We start from the raw sequence: 18,818 nt of genomic DNA, 5'->3' as shown, positions 1-18,818 counted from the left end.
AACAAAAACAATAAAACAACCTGACTATGATAATATTTTACTCCTGGAGGTGAAAAGTTCAATACATTTATGTGACAGCATCTAATATTTTCCTTTACACTTGACTGTATTACTGGGATTATGCATCGATAATCAAACTCACCTGCATTTCGTCTTATTGACATTTGATGTCATGAATTTGAAACACCTTTCTCCTTTTTCCACTGTCACATGCTCAAGACCGCACAGGTGGATTTGGTGTATTAAAGTAACAGAAAATTTAAAAATGCATTTTTAGATGTTATTTAAAATATTACTCATTACTCATATTGTTTATTTACTCACATAAACACAAAGAAAATAGTAAAAAGTAATATAAAACCTTATGAAAAAAGAGTGTTTATGCACACTGGCATTCAAATGATGCAGCCATTTGAATGCCAGTGGCGCATTGCTCTACCTACATTAATATATGCTGAAAATTTCAAAACCCACTTCACACAATAAACAATTTTAGTTTAGATATAATCAAGTCCATAATGTTTTAGTCACATTTGACTGTGATATGAACAGCAGCATTTTACATTAAATTGAGATTGTTGGCTTTGAAGTCTCTTCAAAAGCTTCACACAATAAACTGATCTCTCCTCTCTAACCTAAAGCTAACCAGCTTTAGCAAGATAAGCCAATAAGATTTTACCAACTTGCTATGCCACTAAGGTCCTACTATTTGTCACAGCAGAGTTTGGAAGCTTAAGTGTACTGATATTAGAAATCTCTTTACACATCTAAAATGTTCTTATAGTTAATAAAATGCATAGTCTACATAGTGAAATCCAGTTTGGTCAGGTGTTAGGAAAATATTATGCGTGTACTAAAAAGCAAAATTTGCATTAGATCATTAGAAGGCAATGCAAATGTGGCTAGTGTTCTGTTGAGGAGTAGAGGCTCTATTTTATACCCGTTCCTGATAAGATTAGTAGTCTAATCTGGGAGGAGTCAAGAATATCCTTACATTCAGACTAAGGATCTTGTACACGTAACTAGTTGGGACACAATCTCTGCTTCTTTTCAAAACATATCACATATTTATTTATTCCCGGTCTGGTGGGATAAATAGACTCTCACAAAGGAGCACACAGGATCGAGGGGAACTTGTATTGCCCCCACAGGAGATAATCTGCGACGAATCAAATAAAGTAAGGCCACAGGATTGACTTTACACAGAGCCGGGGATGGAAAAATGCCAGTCAGAGCTGCTGAGGTCGATGTCAGAAATGGTGGCACTAGCAGCTGTGAATATTCGTGAGTCAACTGCTGAAGGTAAATAACTGATTTAATATTTTTCTTTTTATTTACTTAGTTTTCATTGTTCGATTGATTGAAGCTGTTTGACATTTGGTTCTTCTGCATGCTGGTTTTAAGGAGTAAGAATAAATTCTGTAATATGATGAGGTAAAAGGGGGGAAAAAGCTAACAACGACTGATGGTAAATCCTTTGAAATTGTTTAATATGCTTTACATTTGACTCCAAGTGACTTATGATGCTGATCTTTGATTGTTACTGAAAACAGTTATATCTAAAAATATTTTTGTTCTCTCAGTATCAGTCATATATGATTATGAGTTTTGACATCCAGTTATTTATGAGATACATTTTTCTAGAATCCATGATCAAGGCTCTGCTATGACCATCAGCCTAAGTGACTGTTCATATGGCATCCCATGCAAAGACAAGAGGTGGATTTCTGATGGAATACAGTAAGTATAGTACAAATGCTGCAAACCCTTCAGTTTAATAACTAAAATGTTATTAACTGATGAGCTACAGTTGTGTTTTTACTTCACCAATAAAGCCACATTAAAGTCATGCCAGAACAGTAGCTATTTTTACTGCAACGCGCTGATAACTTGCAATGCCAAACAAGGATTAAACACTTATAAGTGAGCACTGATGATCTTAACTATTTAGGTGTTACAGTACAGCCTACATTTGACAGTCTCTGTGCTATGCAACAGTTGTGTATTTGAGACTTCTTAAAGGATTTTGACACTATCGCTAATCAAATCTCTAATCAAATAACACTGATTTACATTTAGAGAACAGATTTAAACAAAGGAAGCTTAAAAGAAATGAATGTGTGATATTATATTTTTCATTTTTTTCCCCTTTTATTTTTCTATAATAACTGCAGTCAGAGCCCCCAGGTCAAAGTACACAATGGTAGGAGAAGCCATACGTTATGTTGTCCCTGGGCATATGCAGTGCTCGATCGGTTGTGGAGGTCAAGCCTGCAAGTATGACAATCCAAGTTATTGGAGTGATGACCAACAGGCCATTAGGGGCCTCTACTCATCCTGGTAGGCAATCTTTGTGCTTCAGTAGTTAATTTACCAGAATTCTCTGTTTGAGTTTGATGTTTTCAATTTTAATGTCTCTTTGAAGTCCTGTTAGGTAAACTGAGAAAGGTGGGGACTGCTATGTAACATACACTTCACTGTTGTTGTAGGATTACTGATCACCTTCTTGCCATGTCCAGACCTTCAACAGAAATCATTGAGAAGTATAACATTATTGATCAGTTCAGAAGGTATACGCAACTTTGTGGCCAGCAGTTTTCAGCGTCTATCTGAGAATCCTCAGATGAAATACCACTAATGAAGTGTTCTCTATCTCTCTCTCTCTCTGTGTGTGTGTGTGTGTGAAGGAATGGTATTAAAACAGTGATCAACTTGCAGATCCCTGGTGAACATGCTAGCTGTGGCAATCCACTGGAGCTACAGAGTGGATTTTCATACCTCCCCGAGGTCTTCATGGAAAATAACAGTAAGTGCTTCATGAAATTCCTGATTCAGCTGTGTAGTTCAGTAAATTTAACCAAAAACATTTTGCAATTTCAGTTTATTTCTATAATTTTGGTTGGAGTGACTATGGCGTGGCCAGCCTCACCACTGTGCTGGACATGGTGAAGGTCATGGCCTTTGCGCTGCAAGAGGGAAAAATAGCGATCCACTGTCATGCTGGTCTCGGCAGAACAGGTAGCTTTGCGTATAGTGTCCTATGAAATCTGTCTGAAATGGTAAAATCTTTCATCTGCACACTACACAGAGGTAACAAAATGTCTTTTCTGACCCTCCAGGTGTTCTGATAGCATGTTTTTTGGCCTATGCTACTAGAATGACAGCCAACCAGGCTATTTTATATGTACGTGCCAAACGCCCTAATTCCATCCAAACCCGAGGTCAGCTGCGTTGTGTCAGACAGTTTGTTCAATTCCTTAACCCCTTAAGGAGTGTGTTTTCCTGTGCTGAGCCTCGATCCAATCCAGTTACTCTGTCCCAGCACCTGAACCGTCAGAGACATATGCTGCATGGCTATGAGAGGAAGGAGTTGAGGCACCTGCCAAAGATTGTTAAGTTAGTGTCTAGGCTGCTGCTAGACATTGCAGAGAATCGACAGGTGATTGAGGAAGATATTCTGGAGGCCCCTGATATCCATGACATTGAAATGTATCTCAGCATTATCGAGAAGATGGATATTGATATAAAGGAACCCCGCTTACCAGGTTCACCCACTTTACCAAGACATTTTAACGAGCCCCCCATCTTCTACCATCGTAAAAGTCTGAGCTACAGTGAGTCTGACTTGAGACGGTTGGGGTCAGAGCTGAACCTTCTCACGCATCCTCTGACCTCCCTGTCACAGAGCAATATTGAAATGTCCATTTCCCCATCTGAGTTCCCCGCTTCCCAGTCTCATGGTTGTAGTAGCAACGCATCCGATGTCTCCCACAACTCAACAGGCTCACTCTGGTGCGTTAAGAATGAGGAAAACCAAAAAGATGGAGCCATTCTGCTGAAGAAAGTGAAGAGGAAAACAATCCAACGTAGCGAGTCAGTGGGAAACAATGAACCTACAAAAAAGGGTAGCATATTGTCCAGATGGAAGGCTGAGCAGAGGGAAGAGCTAGGAATGAATGGGGTGAAATCTCAAGGTAAAGAAGAGGAACAATCAGAGGTGCCATTTATCACCCTGCAGTCAGAGTTGTCCCTGGATTCCAGGAGATTGCTTGTGGCACAAGCTCTGGCAGTGGACCTTTTTGTCGATGGGCATGAGGAACACAAGAGCAAAGTTTTGACTTGGCAGGTATTTAACTCACATTAGTACTGTAGTGGTGTTGGCAGAAAAAGAAAGCATGCATGTAGCTTAGTTCCACAATGCTTTGTCTGTATGCAGTTCACAGCCACACCTGCATGGAGTGTTGTTCAAAGCCACTCCCAAAGCATTTTTGTCTTTGCCATGTATAGTTTTTTCCTGTGTGACAAAATAGTAATAATAATAATAGAATAACAGAAACCCACTCAATCTTCACATGGATTAATACAGAGACACGTTTATTCGTGTATGCAGGCAGAGCTAAATCAAGGAGGTGCATGGGAAAGGCTGTGCATGGAGCGAGATCCCTTCATCCTCACTGGACTCATGTGGGCGTGGCTAGAGCAGCTTAAAGAGCCAGTCATCTCTTCTCAGGATGCCAAAGCCCTGAAACCCGACCACACGGATGCTCAAACGATTCTAAACACGCTCGATCAGGTCAGATGCTGTGTGCAGTTTAAGATTTAATACAAAAGCAGTATCATATTAATTGCTCTAAAGTGCTTAGTGTAACCCTCTTTGTCATCTTCTCTTAGGCCCCTAAAGAAACATTAACATGCATATTAGATTGCATGGCTCACATGCTGAAAATACCAGAGGAGGTTGAAAATACATTCCTGAACCGTGCTATCAAGGCTTTCACCTGGGTAACAAAAACCAGCACACTGAATCACTTGTGATCTGTTGAATAATTCAGTTCATGTATGGCTTCTAGTTTGTTCTAACAACTCAAGAATCACATTTGTGTTTTAACAGGTGGATATTAATTCAGAGGACAGCAGCAAAGTGTACGAGTCCATGATCAGAGTCTTAAGGTGTATTCTTGAGGACATGAGATCTGCAGTAGAAGCAGATGAGACGCCCACGTCTCCCTTCCCTGTAACATAATATATAGCCACTAATCTATGTTTGGTGCACTGACACTGTGGAAAGACAAGGATGCTTTTGTGCCTTGTGTCAAAGTTGTTTAATGTGTAATATAAACATTTATATGTTAACCTGCCTCAGTAGATTCCAAATAACATACTGAAAAACAACTGACGAGAATACTGTATTCTTTAAGTATACTGGGCCGTAAGCCTGGTCACATTCAACACATACCTCTGCTCTAAAAGCATAGCGCTCAAACACAAATTTTACATTTATACAGACTTCTCACAACACAATACTACTGATGCCTTTCTCATAAGTACCACAGGGATCCTTAACTGTATTACTTTCATTTATATTATAAGCATAGTGCTATCAAAGAAAATGCATATAACAAAAAATGCTGATCCCTCTAGTGAGTGGTGCAAACCAAATGCAGGCACTTTAGTGAGGCTGTGATGCTCAGGCATTGAAGGAATAAGCTTTTAGGACATCTTTTCCATCATTCCCTTCAACCGAGGCCACAATGCTGGAGTAGTCACAGGCGACGTGAGTAAACCCTCTGGAACAGAGTATGGTGTAAATATTATGTGATACTCAGGTCATAATGTCAAAGACATGCTTGTTTTCAGTAATTGTCTGCAATTACTGATGATAACATGGCATGGATAGTGTTGATACAGTAGGGATACTAAAAGACCACAGTTTACAGTACCTGGACATTGTGTGAGAGCCTCCCAGTAAGTGGTATCGGCTCTCCAGTGTCAACCCATAGTCTCTGTCGTTTTTCCAGGTTAGCACTCGTAACGAAAGGTCCTTGGATGCTGTCACAACACGAAAACTGTCCTGCAATATGAAAACAACATAAACCGATCATTTACAGGCACTAATATTGTGAACTTTTCACAAAAATGGTATTATGTACGGCATTAAATCAAGAATTTCAGCAGCTAATGGGAATGTCTCTGAATTCCAAATGAGGAAACAGCCTACCACACATATGGAAGAGATTGGCAGAGTATGTTCTTTAAAGCTAGCAAGCATGACTCCTTTCAGTGAGTAAACCCATAGCTGTTCACCAGCTGCCAGCACTATGCAGTTGCTGTCCTTGGCTGCTAGGAGGATGTTTGAGGACGAGGCATTTAATGTCAAGGGGAAAGACTCGACCTGCTGGACTAAAATGTAAAGGAGACTCAGATTACACTTGTACAAGGCAAATATTTAAGAAAATATAAGAAAGTCTAGGCTTAACATGTGGATCTAAAATTACAGCAACAAGACTGGTACATCACTTTTTCCATTTGAAAACCCGCCTTTAAAACGGATCTGTGGGTGCGCTGCTTACTGGTATTTCAAAGTTGCAGTGAGTGCTGTACTTGGCATGTCGGGCTTTTTTGTTTTTTCCTAAAAGTCTCTGAAACGTCACTCACCAATATTGTGTTCAGAAACAAACATAGATACACAGTTTGCGTTAACACTTTATTCTAATCTACTTATCTTATACACGGAGCCCCGCAAGTGACATGGGAGAAAAAAAATTAAGATGAACTTTTGCGAGAATTCCAACAATGGCGGCAGCTACTTAGTTGTAATATTACTCTTTCTGGGTCACAAAATAAACTTTTAAGATATTTTGAGGCGTGAATGTAGCTGTGTAAACGTCAAATATCTGCTCGGTTTACAAGACATCACATATTAGCAAAAGTGCTCCGACTTTTTCGGAGATGTCTGACACCCACCATCTCGAAGCTAACGGGAGGTCGAGACCTACTACAGCCGGGGGGAACACCGCTCTCCCGGCACATCGTGCCTCGACCTCCCGGTCGGCTTCGAGCTGGCGGCCTCCGAATGCGGCTAAAACTTTTGCGAGATCTCGCAAAAGTTCATCGTAATTTTTTTTCTCCCATGTCCCTTGCGGGGCTCCGTACTTATATATGTGTTGAAATCATGGAATTTTTATTATTCGAGGAAGTAAGCAAAACTCAAAACAACAAATACATCAAACTGCATATTTTCAAGTACCAGCAGTGGCTGTAAAGAGTTTTCCTTTTTGTCTTTTAAAGACTGACTTTTACTAGTTAGTGTGCACATATCTGAGTCCTCACCTATGATCTCGGACTTGTACTTAGTCTTTTTCATGATGATATCAAAGATGGTTATGTCATTTTTGCGTTCGAGGTCGTTGTGGTGAAGGACAGCCAGTCTGGCAGGCTGGGTGGGTATGAAGACAGCAGCCCGGCACCCAATGACTGGCACAGACTGGCAAAGGGGCTCTTCATCCTCAGACGGAGAGGTCAAACTCTCAGTGTAAAACACCTGGCAGAAAAAAAAACACGAACAGCAGAATTCTATATCTATAAATGCTTTTGACTACTCCAACTGTGCAACATATATTTTCTACATGAGTCACTTATACAGAGGTAATGTGGTAAAAGAATCAGCATACAGCAGAGCCGCTGAAGACAATATAAACAAATACCTTTGGACAAAAATCATTATTCTCCGTAGTTCCAGCTGTGATCCATTTCTTGTCAGGTGAAGCTAGGAGTATGTTGACACTAAAGGTGTCATACACTATAATACTGGACTTTTTAGTCAACGAAGGACCTGCTAGTGTACACACAGATCCCTGACCAGTTCCAACCTGGAAGGCAATATAATAAATCTTACTTTAAAATGATTTTATTTCTTTTTCTAATAAGAAACTTAGAAATGCTGTGGTTACTTACGGTTAGAAACCAATCATTGTCTATGTTGTACTGTAGCAGTGTACAGTGTGATGAGGAAGTAGAAAAGGAGGCCAACTCCTGGCCAGTTTGGCCTTGCCAGGTCTTAATCAGGCCCTGAGAATCTGCTGTGATCACAACTTCATGCTGTTCATCACGTAAAATCTTCATCAAAGGACTCTGTACAGGACTACACCACAGGGGCTCACCCTGAGAAAAAAAAAGGGTGCTACTGTGTGTTACTGCCTAAGTGACAAACATTTATCCCAGAAGACTTTCAAACAATACAGGAGAACCGTCTGAGAGATTTTGGTTCAGCAATAAAGATATATACTGTTACAGAACAGTACAGCACGTGTAGTATTTCTACGTTAACTTTGTGGCAATGAAGATCTAAAAAACAAACAAAAAAACCTCATGATTTATTAGAAATGTATCCTCCAAGCTTCAATACGGACAGAAAAGACCAGGATTTGACACATAATGTTCAGATTTGATATTTTTCCTGTCACAAATTCAATTTAAGTCAGAAGTTTAAAAACAAAGGCAATATTTATCTAGCTGAATGCACAATTTATGTTAAGCAGATAAAAATAAGACACTACTTTGCAATGGTGCAGATACTTCTAGCACTGACGTTTTGGATGTTCCATGCTCGGACCGTCCCATCAGAAGAAGCACTGCAGACTGTGGCGTTGTGGCTCCAGAAATCTGGAAGCTGGCTTGAAGTTGCCTTTAGGTAAACAAACCCCACAACCCGGCCTGATGGAAAGGAAAACAGACCACAAACAAAGAAAATAGACATAAAGAACAGCATGCAAGCCTGAATTGTTAAATTTTTGTTTTGCTATTTATTTTATTTATTTTAATTTTGGTTTTATTTTTAGTTTAAGTTAAGTTAGTTTCTACAGATTGGTTGCTAATTTGAGTCTCGCAGTTTAATATTTTTTTTAAATAAACAAAGTTTGAGTATTTTTGTCTTTAGGGGTAGATTTAATAAGCTCATAATGGGTTTTACGTTACAAATGTGTGATTAACTGTCTACTTCTTTGTGCCTATTTTGTTGACAAATAAAGATAATTATAAACTGTATATTTTAATAACATTCTCACAATCTGCAGAGTTGTGTATATTCTGTCACTCCATGGTGGCAAGTATATTGTTACGTTTACTTTTTTTTTAATGCAGCAGTATGCTGGGGCAGCAGGGTAAAAGCAGCTGTGCCAGCAAACTGATCCAGATGACCAGGAAGGCTGGTCATCTTTTGGGGGTGGAACTTGAGCCTGTGCTGGAAGTGTCTGAGAGGAAAATCCTCAGCATCATCCGAGGGCTCGCTGCTCTGATGCAGGACTGAGCGCTACAAGGGAGCTTTTCCAGCTGTGGTAGTTACTGGATTATCTGTAATTACTTCTTACCTCATCCATTAATGACACTTTCTCCCTTTTACACCACGGTTCTCATATATGAGATACTGCACTGTATAATCTTTATAGTTGTACTCCAACTGTAAGAGTTTGATCATTTCCAGTCAAGACTAATACAAGATTATTTTACGTTTATTTATTTCCTTTTCAGCATAATTTCATTTTTCAGTGTTTAAAGTTAATTACTGTTATTTATTCATTTACTCCACTTTCTTTCTTTTTTTTAAATTGTTGTTAGCTAAAATATTGTCCCCTCCTTCTTTTAGTTTAGTTCTAGTTAACTATACTAACAATGATGTAAAGGAGAGTCCATTGACGCACACACACATACAGACCACACCTGTGTGCCCCCTCAGGCTTTTGCAGGTATAGCCTCCTGTGCGACCTTTCGTCATGTTCTTCTCCAAGTGGGATCGTCGCAGGAAGTATCTCTTCCAGGAGTGATTCGCCTGTTCACTCCCCAAGACTGCGAGGTTACAGAAACCCCAGCGCTGCAGACACATCCTCCTGAGGAGAGCACACAGTCCAATGTTTACATGCGGGTTATCACGATTTCCACGCCCATCGACTTTTAATATCACGCTTTATGTTGTAAAACTGGCAAACAAATCACCTCCATAACCAAGGAGTCTCTGCAGCTTCATGCCAATCCTGAAATACAGATTTGCAATCAGGCACAAATCACAATTTTTGTAATTTTGGTGCTACTTCCGCATGGTGGACACTCCTTACCTTACACACACTTGATACATTAATTAAATCTTCCTCGGTAAGAAATGTAAAAATTTGAATCAGGCAGTCATCGATCAGCTGTGGTTCACAGGAGTCCATGCTGGCATCGATACTTCGTTAAACAGATTTTCCCGCAGAGACTGTCTTTATTTTTTCTCCTCAGTAAGTTAAAGAGAAAGTGCGACAGCAAACGGGTAAGCTACGGAAGGAATCCAGGGACAAGAAGGGAGAGTTCGCTTTAACCCGCAGTGTCCTCGCTGCACCACCAGATGTCGCCATCATCAAAGACAGGCGATCCACAGACTCTGGGACGGAGACGCACAACAAGTAGCGCGCACCAGACTCATTGTGCGTGGACAAGAGACCGGCGAATTCGACTTTTGGGTTAAAAAAAAAAACAAAAACATCCACATACAAAATTCAATAAAGGCGTAATTTAACCGGGGATTGTCAAAAAGAGTTGAGAGAGTGGGCTACTCTTCAATCAGATTCTCTAATCGGTTTAAAAAATCTGATCTTGGCTTTAATTAGGATCGTTTTAAATATTATTATTTTTGCTTTGCTACTCTTCTTTTTGGAAAGTGTGACATAAACATAGTTAAATGCAGTGATCCAAAAATGTTAACCTGGGCAAAATAAAAGTAGAAGGCTTTAAAATGAGTTAACGCGTTGAGTTATTAATATCGCCCCCCCAAATTAATAAGAATCCTAATCAGCCAAGGTGAATGAAGAACAGAGGAGTGTGCAGGCTTGAAAGCGTGTGTGTGTGTGTGAGTGTTTCTGTTGAGATTCAGCCCTGGCGGGATTCTTCAGCAGGGCCCCATGGCTCCTATGAACACGCCCAGATAGATGAAGCAGATAAATATCCAAGACCTGCGGGTAGCAGGGAACTGTGAGACAGAGATAATCGCACTTGCTCACCCCAAGAGTTACCTGTGACACCCTCGCAATGACAAGAGGGCCCAGCGATAGGGGCCACGTAATGGGATTTTTGGATGATACCCTAGTCGGTGATTTATAAAAGTGCCGAAACATCTGCTGCTCTTTTTTTTATGCTTTTCGTCACTTTGGACTTCCTCTGGAGTTACCTGAGTCGTGATCGACCGGAGCGTAAGGGAACCGAGTGATTAATCAGCTCCACGAATCGTTGCATGAAACTGAGAGCTGGGCCGAAATGAGTCGGAGAACACGACGCTGGATTTTAAGAGTTTTACTTTGCCTGGGAATTGTTTACTTGAAAATCGGGTGAGCAGCGTTCATTTGAGTTCTCATCAGTTGCCGTAAGTCAGTCACAGCACAAAAGACTTTAAAAGCTGAGGACTGGCGGACTTTTAAGTGCTGTCGGTCCTTCAGAAGCCACTCCTGAGCCCCGTATTTCCTCAAAAGCAGGTAGAAGCACGCAGTTGAATAAATAAAACGAGCGAGGAGCGTGGACTTATATGCCAGTTGCTCTTATAAGTGAATCACGCTTCCTTTATTATACCTTAATGATCATAAAACGCATACATTCATAATAGTTCAAATGATATGAAACTGTACTGTAGGTAAGTTTCAGAAGTACTCTTGCGGTGCACCTGAGCTCACACATATGATAGAATCTATTGTAAAGAAAAACAAACAATTATGTTGATTACATCTCCTCTTGATTTGGAATTACATAGTAACAGCATATTTAATCCACACGGACGTGATAAATGCTTGGAGTCTTACACCAATTTATAACACCAAACAGGAACTGGGGGTGCATCTGATTTTAGACTGTTATGTAAAATAAAATTAAGCTAACAAAGCTAAGAAGCTGATGGCTGCTTTCTCAGTCATATCCATCTTCCGTTTACAGTGGTTTCTCATCGGTGGTGGCCCTAGGTGCGAGTATAATCTGTAACAAGATCCCCGGTTTGGCCCCAAGACAACGGATTATCTGCCAGAGTCGCCCCGATGCCATTATCGTCATCGGAGAGGGAGCCCAAATGGGCATCAACGAGTGTCAGTTTCAGTTCAAAAACGGGCGCTGGAACTGCTCTGCGCTTGGAGAAAGGACTGTCTTCGGAAAAGAGTTGAAAGTGGGTATGTTGCTGTCTGTTAACGTTCGCTTAGCCTTCTCTCTGAAACTTTAGTTTCCCCCCCAGCAGCAAACACAGTGTATTAACCACCTTTGCGCGTTGTGCGTAAAACAGCCTTTGGTCCTTTTTATGATTTCCCTCCAAAAATTGACATGCACCATATATGTGTGTGTGTGTTCACTGTCACCAGTCAAGCACCTGCACATCATAAATATGAAAAATCATCTGTTTTTCATTAATACATTGTTGCATTTATACTATCAGGAGTCATTCACATGGGTTAGTCTTGCGCCCACGTTTCGATGAGTAGGGCTCTCTGAGGTATCTGAGTCCAGCATGGTAACAAAACTCTTGCCACTGTTGGCAGCTTTTCTTTTCAGCCCCTAGAGTCTCTAGAGGCACATTTCCACTGGTCTTTATCCTTCTAGTGATGGGTGGCTCTCACTGTAAGGATGTCGGTCTTACCACGGGTATAAGTTACAGTGAGGAATAGCCAAGAGGAAAGCAAGACATGAAAGTACTAAATTAGAGAAACAAATAAATCCAAATCAAGTTCCTGCAGCTGGAATAAAGTTTCCTCTAAAGAGGGGTGAACTCCCTCCAGGGGATGCTCAATTATCTTTGAAGTTTTGTGGCTTGTTTGCTAAAATGGATTAAAGATTATTAGATAGTGGAAAGGAAAGTGTTTGCTCAAGACTAAAGGCATTTTATCTTATGATGCCTTTATGGCTACAGGTAGTGGAAGGCTTAGAACAACAGAGGTGGCTTTGTCAAACTTTTTACCTAGCATTAAAAGACGTAAAATATGTTTTTGTTCCATCCCCAGCTAAAGATAATAAAATTTAAAAATCACAAATAGCCCTATGCTCAATGGTCAGTAGCTTGGGCCAGCTGTTGGAGGCTGCTGCTTTGGAAAGAAAAGTTTATCTCTTCATGCTTCTAAAATGTGAACAATGCATTTGACAATCTGTCCCCTTTTGAATGAGCGCTTTTAGCCAATCCAGAGTTTTGGTCTGTGTGTCCAAAAGAGGAGTTTAACTCTATTGCTTGGACAGCCGTACCAAATAGATTGGTTTCACTGATCAGATTTAGCTTAGAAGATGAATGGTTGTAAATGAAAACCATTGTTGATCCCCAGGCTGAGTGGAGCTGTGTAGCTTGCTATTGTTCTGGAAGCAACAATTGGAAATGAATGAGCAGGGTGACTGACACAATGTTGACGCAACGTGCACTAGATTTGAGACAGTTTAGACCTCGGCTATGTTTGCACTTGAACTTTGTAGTTACACTAATAGTCTGAGATGAGGAACATACAAAGAGACTGCATAGTGAGAGGCTGAAGTGTGAGTAAACTGGCACTCTTAGTTCAACATGTACAGGCTTTTGATTTTTTTCTACTTTCTTTTAAAGATCTTCCTTCTGTCATTACAAGGTTATGAAGTATTCATACCATCTCTTGTGGTAAACCCATGCACTCAGAAGTGCAGGGGAAAAATTAACAACGGTGCACCCAGAACTGACTGCCATGACACACCTTTTTTTTTGGCTCTGAGCCCATCAAGTCTATAAAAACGTCCAAATAATTGATGCCTCAATATGAGTTTTTTTTTTTCAATGGCAAGGGCTCACATCCAAGTTGTTTATCAAAAACACGGCAGCTTACATAGTGAACTTGGTGGCTGGAGGAAGCACAAAGAAGGTATGATGTTTGTTTTGAGCAAATAGTAACAAGAAGAGTTTATTTACACATAGATATGATGGATGATACACTTAGGGGTTTCCTGTTTGTATTATAATGAATCATAGATCTGAAACTAAAACATCATACTTGCTGATTTTGTTTGAGAATGCTAACATACATATTGGGAACATTTCAACATTGAATTGCTTTGTTTACACTACACTTGAGGTTTCAAATAAGACATTTAAAAGCGATATTAGACTGTCTCTTGGCTCGTTCGACTTGAGAGCTTTGCTTCAGGTTCTGTCTTTTGACTCCTGTCTGAGCCGTTTTAGATTAACCTTTAGTTATTTGTCGATATTTTCGCGTGTGTAAATGATTTGTCAGCTGGGCCTGGAACTAGATAACAGCAGAATGAAGATTCTGATGTGACTGCCTTATGAGTTTACACAGAATGTGACAGCTTCTAAGTGGATCAATAGCCCTTCCTTGCCGACAACTCTCTTATTCATACGGCTTTGTTGACGGTACGGCCTGCAGACATTTTGGTTCACGGGCACGACAGTTTCCGGGTCAGGTTTCGAAACACTGCAGCCCTTGAGCGATATGTCAGTAAGACTGTGATGTAAGCACACATATTGTTAATAATTGACCTCTTTTTCCTATTTAAACAACCTCTTACATTCTGTGGTATTCCTTTTATAGTAAAGGAGAAACACTGTAATCTTCCCCTCTTAATTAAATCTAAATGTATGCCTACATTTTGTTATTACACATCATTATCATATTATTCATCACCTTTTTTTCCCCGCTCCCCTAGGCAGTAGAGAGGCTGCATTCACCTACGCCATCATCGCAGCAGGGGTGGCCCATGCAATCACAGCCGCCTGTACACAGGGTAACCTGAGTGACTGTAGCTGTGACAAGGAGAAGCAGGGTTTCTACAGTAAAGACCAAGGATGGAAGTGGGGAGGCTGCTCAGCAGATATCAGCTACGGCTTAGGCTTCTCCAAAGTATTTATTGATGCACGGGAGGTCAAACAGAATGCAAGGACACTCATGAACCTCCATAATAACGAGGTGGGACGCAAGGTAGGTAATTAGCAAGAGGACTCCGATCTCCACGTCCTTTTTTCCACACTTAAATATAACGGTGAATTGATCTTAAGTAGTCTAAAGCTGGTAATGCTTTGATAGGAGTGAGCCAAAGCACTGAGCAGTGGGATCAAGCTTAAACAAGGAGTGGAATAAAAGATTGCTTTTAGCTGTCTAAGTGGCAGGGTTTGATTACAGCCCAGATCTCTGAACTGAAAACAGATTGACACGGCACAAAAAGGCATTAGCCCAGTCCCCCTCATGTTTTGCACCACTGGGACAGTATACAGTTACCTTTATGACAATCCCCACCCACAATTTCTCTGTTCGCACAAACCCACATCAGGTGCAATGTGCATGCACATGCAGCTCGGGGCTGTTTACAGTTTAGCGATTGGGGCTGCTTGTCATTGGGTAATATTTGCCTCTATGGAGGTGTACTTTCTAATGCACAGGTTAAATTCACTGCTTACGTCAATTCTCAGAGTTTATTATATTTTTATTCACAATAAAATGCAAAAACAACCCCAAGCAAACAAATTAAGCAAAACATAAATGATCACAACATGAAAACATAATAGAAGCCAACAATATTATATTGAAAACTAGATTTTAGACTGTTTTGGTTAGAGTTAGTTTTAATTAGATGTTGATTTTAATCTTTTTTCTGTGCCTGTGTTTTTGTGTGGATGGTTGCATAACGCTGCAGAATGACAAAGAGACTCCAGTAGGTCTAGAAGTTGGAAACTGAGTGGAATAATGTGTCCAACAGCTAAGGCTTTGCCCAAGTTAACCCATATCCTCTCTCCCTCTCTGACTCTGCCAAAAGAGCCTGATTCCCACAACCAACACATTGAACACAGAGGCTGAAAAGCCTCCTAACACAATAGTACCAAGCAGATAATTTTTTGCACCCATTTCAGGGCGGTGAATTCAGATTGGCTTTTCTGGACAGCTAAACTGCCTCCCAACGAAAAGGACTACTCATGGATTCAAACTTTGAGCCATCTCACTTATTTCCTATTCTTTCTGCAAATAAATAGACTCTCTGTTTTCCTTTACTTATGCTAATCAAAAGCAGTGACACTGAGCAGGAGCAGCGTTCACAGCTCCCTGGTCGAAGACGTCCACACAATGGCTGTCACAAGTGTTGGTCACAGGACAAGTGATGGATTAGGGAGTGAAGCCAAGGTTTTTATGAAGTGGTTTGCTCAGGGAAAACTTGTTCCTTTTGGTCCTTGTTCACACGTCTGTATTTGGGTTTTTACTCCTTACAGTTTACTTGTCAAGAACACAGACACGTAAATTTCTCACGAATGGCTTTAGGAGACCGTATCACATACCAAACACCTAGCATTTCAGAAAAAAACGGAAACTGCAATTGACCTTGTTGCTAAAGAAAACTCTAGTTTAGTCAATGGCACTTCTTATTGTCATCAGTTGAGGCTTTAGCCGTAATCCCAGTCACTCGGCGCCTTGTAGAGTCACTCTTGACATTTGTGTGTTGTGTGTGGTAACTACACACACAGAGCCTGAAATCTGATACATTATTTTGGCTTCTGTGTATATGGTACCACACTGTTATGTGGTGGGGCTGTATTTAATCCCTAGCTGTACTGTATTTGTCAGTCACATTGTTTAATAAGCTGCACGTTTTTCGCGTGTTTTAAAGTAAAGTTGAAGTATGGATTGAAACAGTTTTATGTAAAGATATGCAAGCATAGTTTCAATTTTAATTACACACAAATTCTGATTGATTTTAACATGACCATGTTCCAGAGGTGACACAGTGAAGTCATTATTGTAGTACAGGAACTGATTGTAAAACAGTCATCACTGGAGTGTGTTTACTACCTTACTAAGCTGCTTTTCTGTGTCTAGGTGCTGGAAAAGAACATGCGACTGGAATGCAAGTGTCATGGTGTCTCGGGCTCCTGCACAACCAAAACCTGCTGGACTACACTTCCCAAGTTCCGCGAGCTCGGCTACATTCTCAAGGAGAAATATGCCCATGCCGTACACGTGGAACCAGTCAAAGCCAGCCGCAACAAGCGCCCTAAATTCCTCAAGATCAAGAAGCCGTACTCTTACCGAAAGCCCACGGATACAGAGCTGGTGTACATAGACAAGTCTCCTAACTACTGTGAGGCGGACCCCATCACGGGGAGCTTGGGGACACAGGGAAGGGTGTGTAACAAGACAATGATGCAACACATCAGCGGCTGCGACTTGATGTGCTGCGGTCGGGGATACAACACACACCAGTACTCCCGGGTCTGGCAGTGCAACTGCAAGTTCCTGTGGTGCTGCTATGTGAAATGCAACACATGCAGCGAGAGGACAGAGGTGTACACATGCAAATGAGAATATTTATTGGATGGTGTGTGTGTGTGTGAGTCTGTGCGTGCGTGTGTGCGTGAGATGTATGCATGTGAGCGGTCTTGTTTTTTGTGTTTTAATGGACAACCTTTACAAGAAAAAAAGAGGTTGCTTTTGCAGTCTTAACACACATCATGAGGAACTACTGTACTGCATATACAGTAAGCTAAAAATGAGGCACCATGATTCTTTTGCACAAAAGCTCTTCACCCCTCTTCTTGGACTGCTCGTTGGGATGTAGTGGCGAAGCATTGTGACAACCACTGTTAAAGGGGAAAAAAAATGTAGCCCGACATATGCGACTGGGTGACCACAAAGGGAGTCTCTAAAGTTAAATGTCAAGACTTTAAGCTATATGGACGTGTACCGACATGCTGACTGCTTGGACTTTGCCAATGCAGATAAATTAGGGTGGACGTTATGCCAGGCAGCACACACTGCCGTAGTTCCAATGCCACCTGTGCACAGATGAAATTAAGCAGCAATTTGGAATATTTAACATACTTGTATTTAGAGAATGAAAAGTAATTAATATTAACTTATTCTATAAAGAACTACTGATTTTGTCCGATATGGACACAAAAAAAACAAAAAACTAAATGTCATGAGTTTATTAAAGAAATCCAACCTTGTTCATGGTTAAACACTGGAATTGAATCTGTCTGGAATAATCCGTATTGCTGTAGACTAATGTTGTTCCAGATGAAAATGCTGTAGGCTACTCAAATTGACCTTCTGACCTTCTCATGAGTTCGTCTTCCCTCTGTTTGCTGCTAGTCTAGAAACGTGAGGTAGAAGGCTGTACTTGTATGCTGTACTGACCGTCTTCAGCGGCATTCCTCACTTCAAGCTGATTTAGCTTAACTGGAATCATTGATCAAAAACAAACAAACAAACAAAAACCACAGGCACACTTTCCATGTTTGGTAAGCATTGGTTAATAGAGTATATTTTGTAAAAGCCTATTTTTATATGAATGTTTTATTTATATATTTTGCATATTCAAGGTCGCATTCTGACCCCGACGTCTGTTTTTAAACCCCTGTGAAAAAAAGAAGCTGATATATGTAAGTTGGCCCCTGTTGTCGCTGCCATAGTTGTATATTGTAAGAGATAGAGACTGTTTATAAGTGTTCAAATGTCTGTGTTTACTGCATTTCATGACTACTACTGATGGAATACAGGTAAAGAATAACACTTACAAGACACGAGTTCCCTTATTTCTTGTTCACACATCGGTTTTTAATCGATTATGCCATAAAGAAATGTTCTGAAATAGCTTTATGTGGATAAAACACACTTGAACAGTTGTGATATGTCTCAGAATGAGTTAGCATGTCTTAGTGAATTTATCAGTAATTGTAAATTAAAGAAAAGGAAGCCTAGCTGTCGTATTGTTGCCATAAAAAGTGATGCAGTGAAGCCGTTGAACATTTATGGCTCTAATTACTTTAATTGCTCATAAAAAAGAATCCCTTAACTGATAGTGCTTTTACTTCATCCAGATAAACATAACAGTTTGACATAATTATCACAAAATAAATATGTTTGTTAATATCACGCAGTTACCATGGCGATAAATCAAGGACTAGCACAATGTGTGCGATGCTCAGCAGAAACAGAGATGTTCTTTGAGAGGGGAAAGTTATTCAGGCTCAATTGAGGGCCCATCTCGCACACTGGGAAGGAGCTGAATGTGTCCCAGAAGAAAAG

The 18,818-nt window shown here is 40.5% G+C and overlaps 3 protein-coding genes across 4 annotated transcripts; 2 read left to right on the top strand and 1 right to left on the bottom strand.

Annotated features, from left to right (window-relative positions):
- The first annotated feature begins 1,011 nt into the window (after nt 1–1,011).
- ptpdc1b (protein tyrosine phosphatase domain containing 1b) lies at nt 1,012–5,023 on the top strand. Its single transcript, XM_063463604.1, has 10 exons — nt 1,012–1,302; nt 1,645–1,740; nt 2,175–2,340; nt 2,490–2,570; nt 2,688–2,806; nt 2,881–3,018; nt 3,120–4,126; nt 4,391–4,573; nt 4,672–4,782; nt 4,892–5,023. Exons 2-10 carry the CDS (start codon nt 1,695–1,697, stop codon nt 5,021–5,023), a joined length of 1,983 nt encoding a protein of 660 aa, XP_063319674.1. The 5' UTR covers nt 1,012–1,302; nt 1,645–1,694.
- Nucleotides 5,024–5,466: 443 nt separating this feature from the next.
- Nucleotides 5,467–10,386, bottom strand: fbxw12 (F-box and WD repeat domain containing 12). 2 transcript variants are annotated; one of them, XM_063463605.1, is made up of 10 exons: nt 9,888–10,348; nt 9,769–9,806; nt 9,496–9,662; nt 8,369–8,493; nt 7,735–7,941; nt 7,485–7,649; nt 7,111–7,321; nt 5,999–6,180; nt 5,721–5,851; nt 5,467–5,567 (listed from the first exon to the last, which is right to left on the bottom strand). In XM_063463605.1, the coding sequence occupies exons 1-10, from the start codon at nt 9,984–9,986 to the stop codon at nt 5,468–5,470; spliced, it is 1,425 nt and encodes a 474-aa protein (XP_063319675.1). In that variant the 5' UTR covers nt 9,987–10,348; the 3' UTR covers nt 5,467. The 2 variants fall into 2 exon arrangements, with proteins under 2 accessions (XP_063319675.1, XP_063319676.1); XM_063463606.1 differs by lacking the exon at nt 5,999–6,180 and having other exon boundaries at nt 9,888–10,386.
- A 675-nt stretch (nt 10,387–11,061) lies between these two features.
- On the top strand, nt 11,062–17,090 carry LOC134618359 (protein Wnt-7a). The gene is made up of 4 exons (XM_063463724.1): nt 11,062–11,132; nt 11,728–11,954; nt 14,452–14,723; nt 16,608–17,090. Exons 1-4 carry the CDS (start codon nt 11,062–11,064, stop codon nt 17,088–17,090), a joined length of 1,053 nt encoding a protein of 350 aa, XP_063319794.1.
- The last annotated feature ends 1,728 nt before the right edge of the window (nt 17,091–18,818 follow it).

Source organism: Pelmatolapia mariae, linkage group LG20, assembly GCF_036321145.2.
Source record: "Pelmatolapia mariae isolate MD_Pm_ZW linkage group LG20, Pm_UMD_F_2, whole genome shotgun sequence".
Taxonomy (NCBI): Eukaryota; Metazoa; Chordata; class Actinopteri; order Cichliformes; family Cichlidae; genus Pelmatolapia; species Pelmatolapia mariae.
Note: the sequence above shows the minus strand (reverse complement) of the source record. Positions and strands in the feature narration are given on the sequence as shown.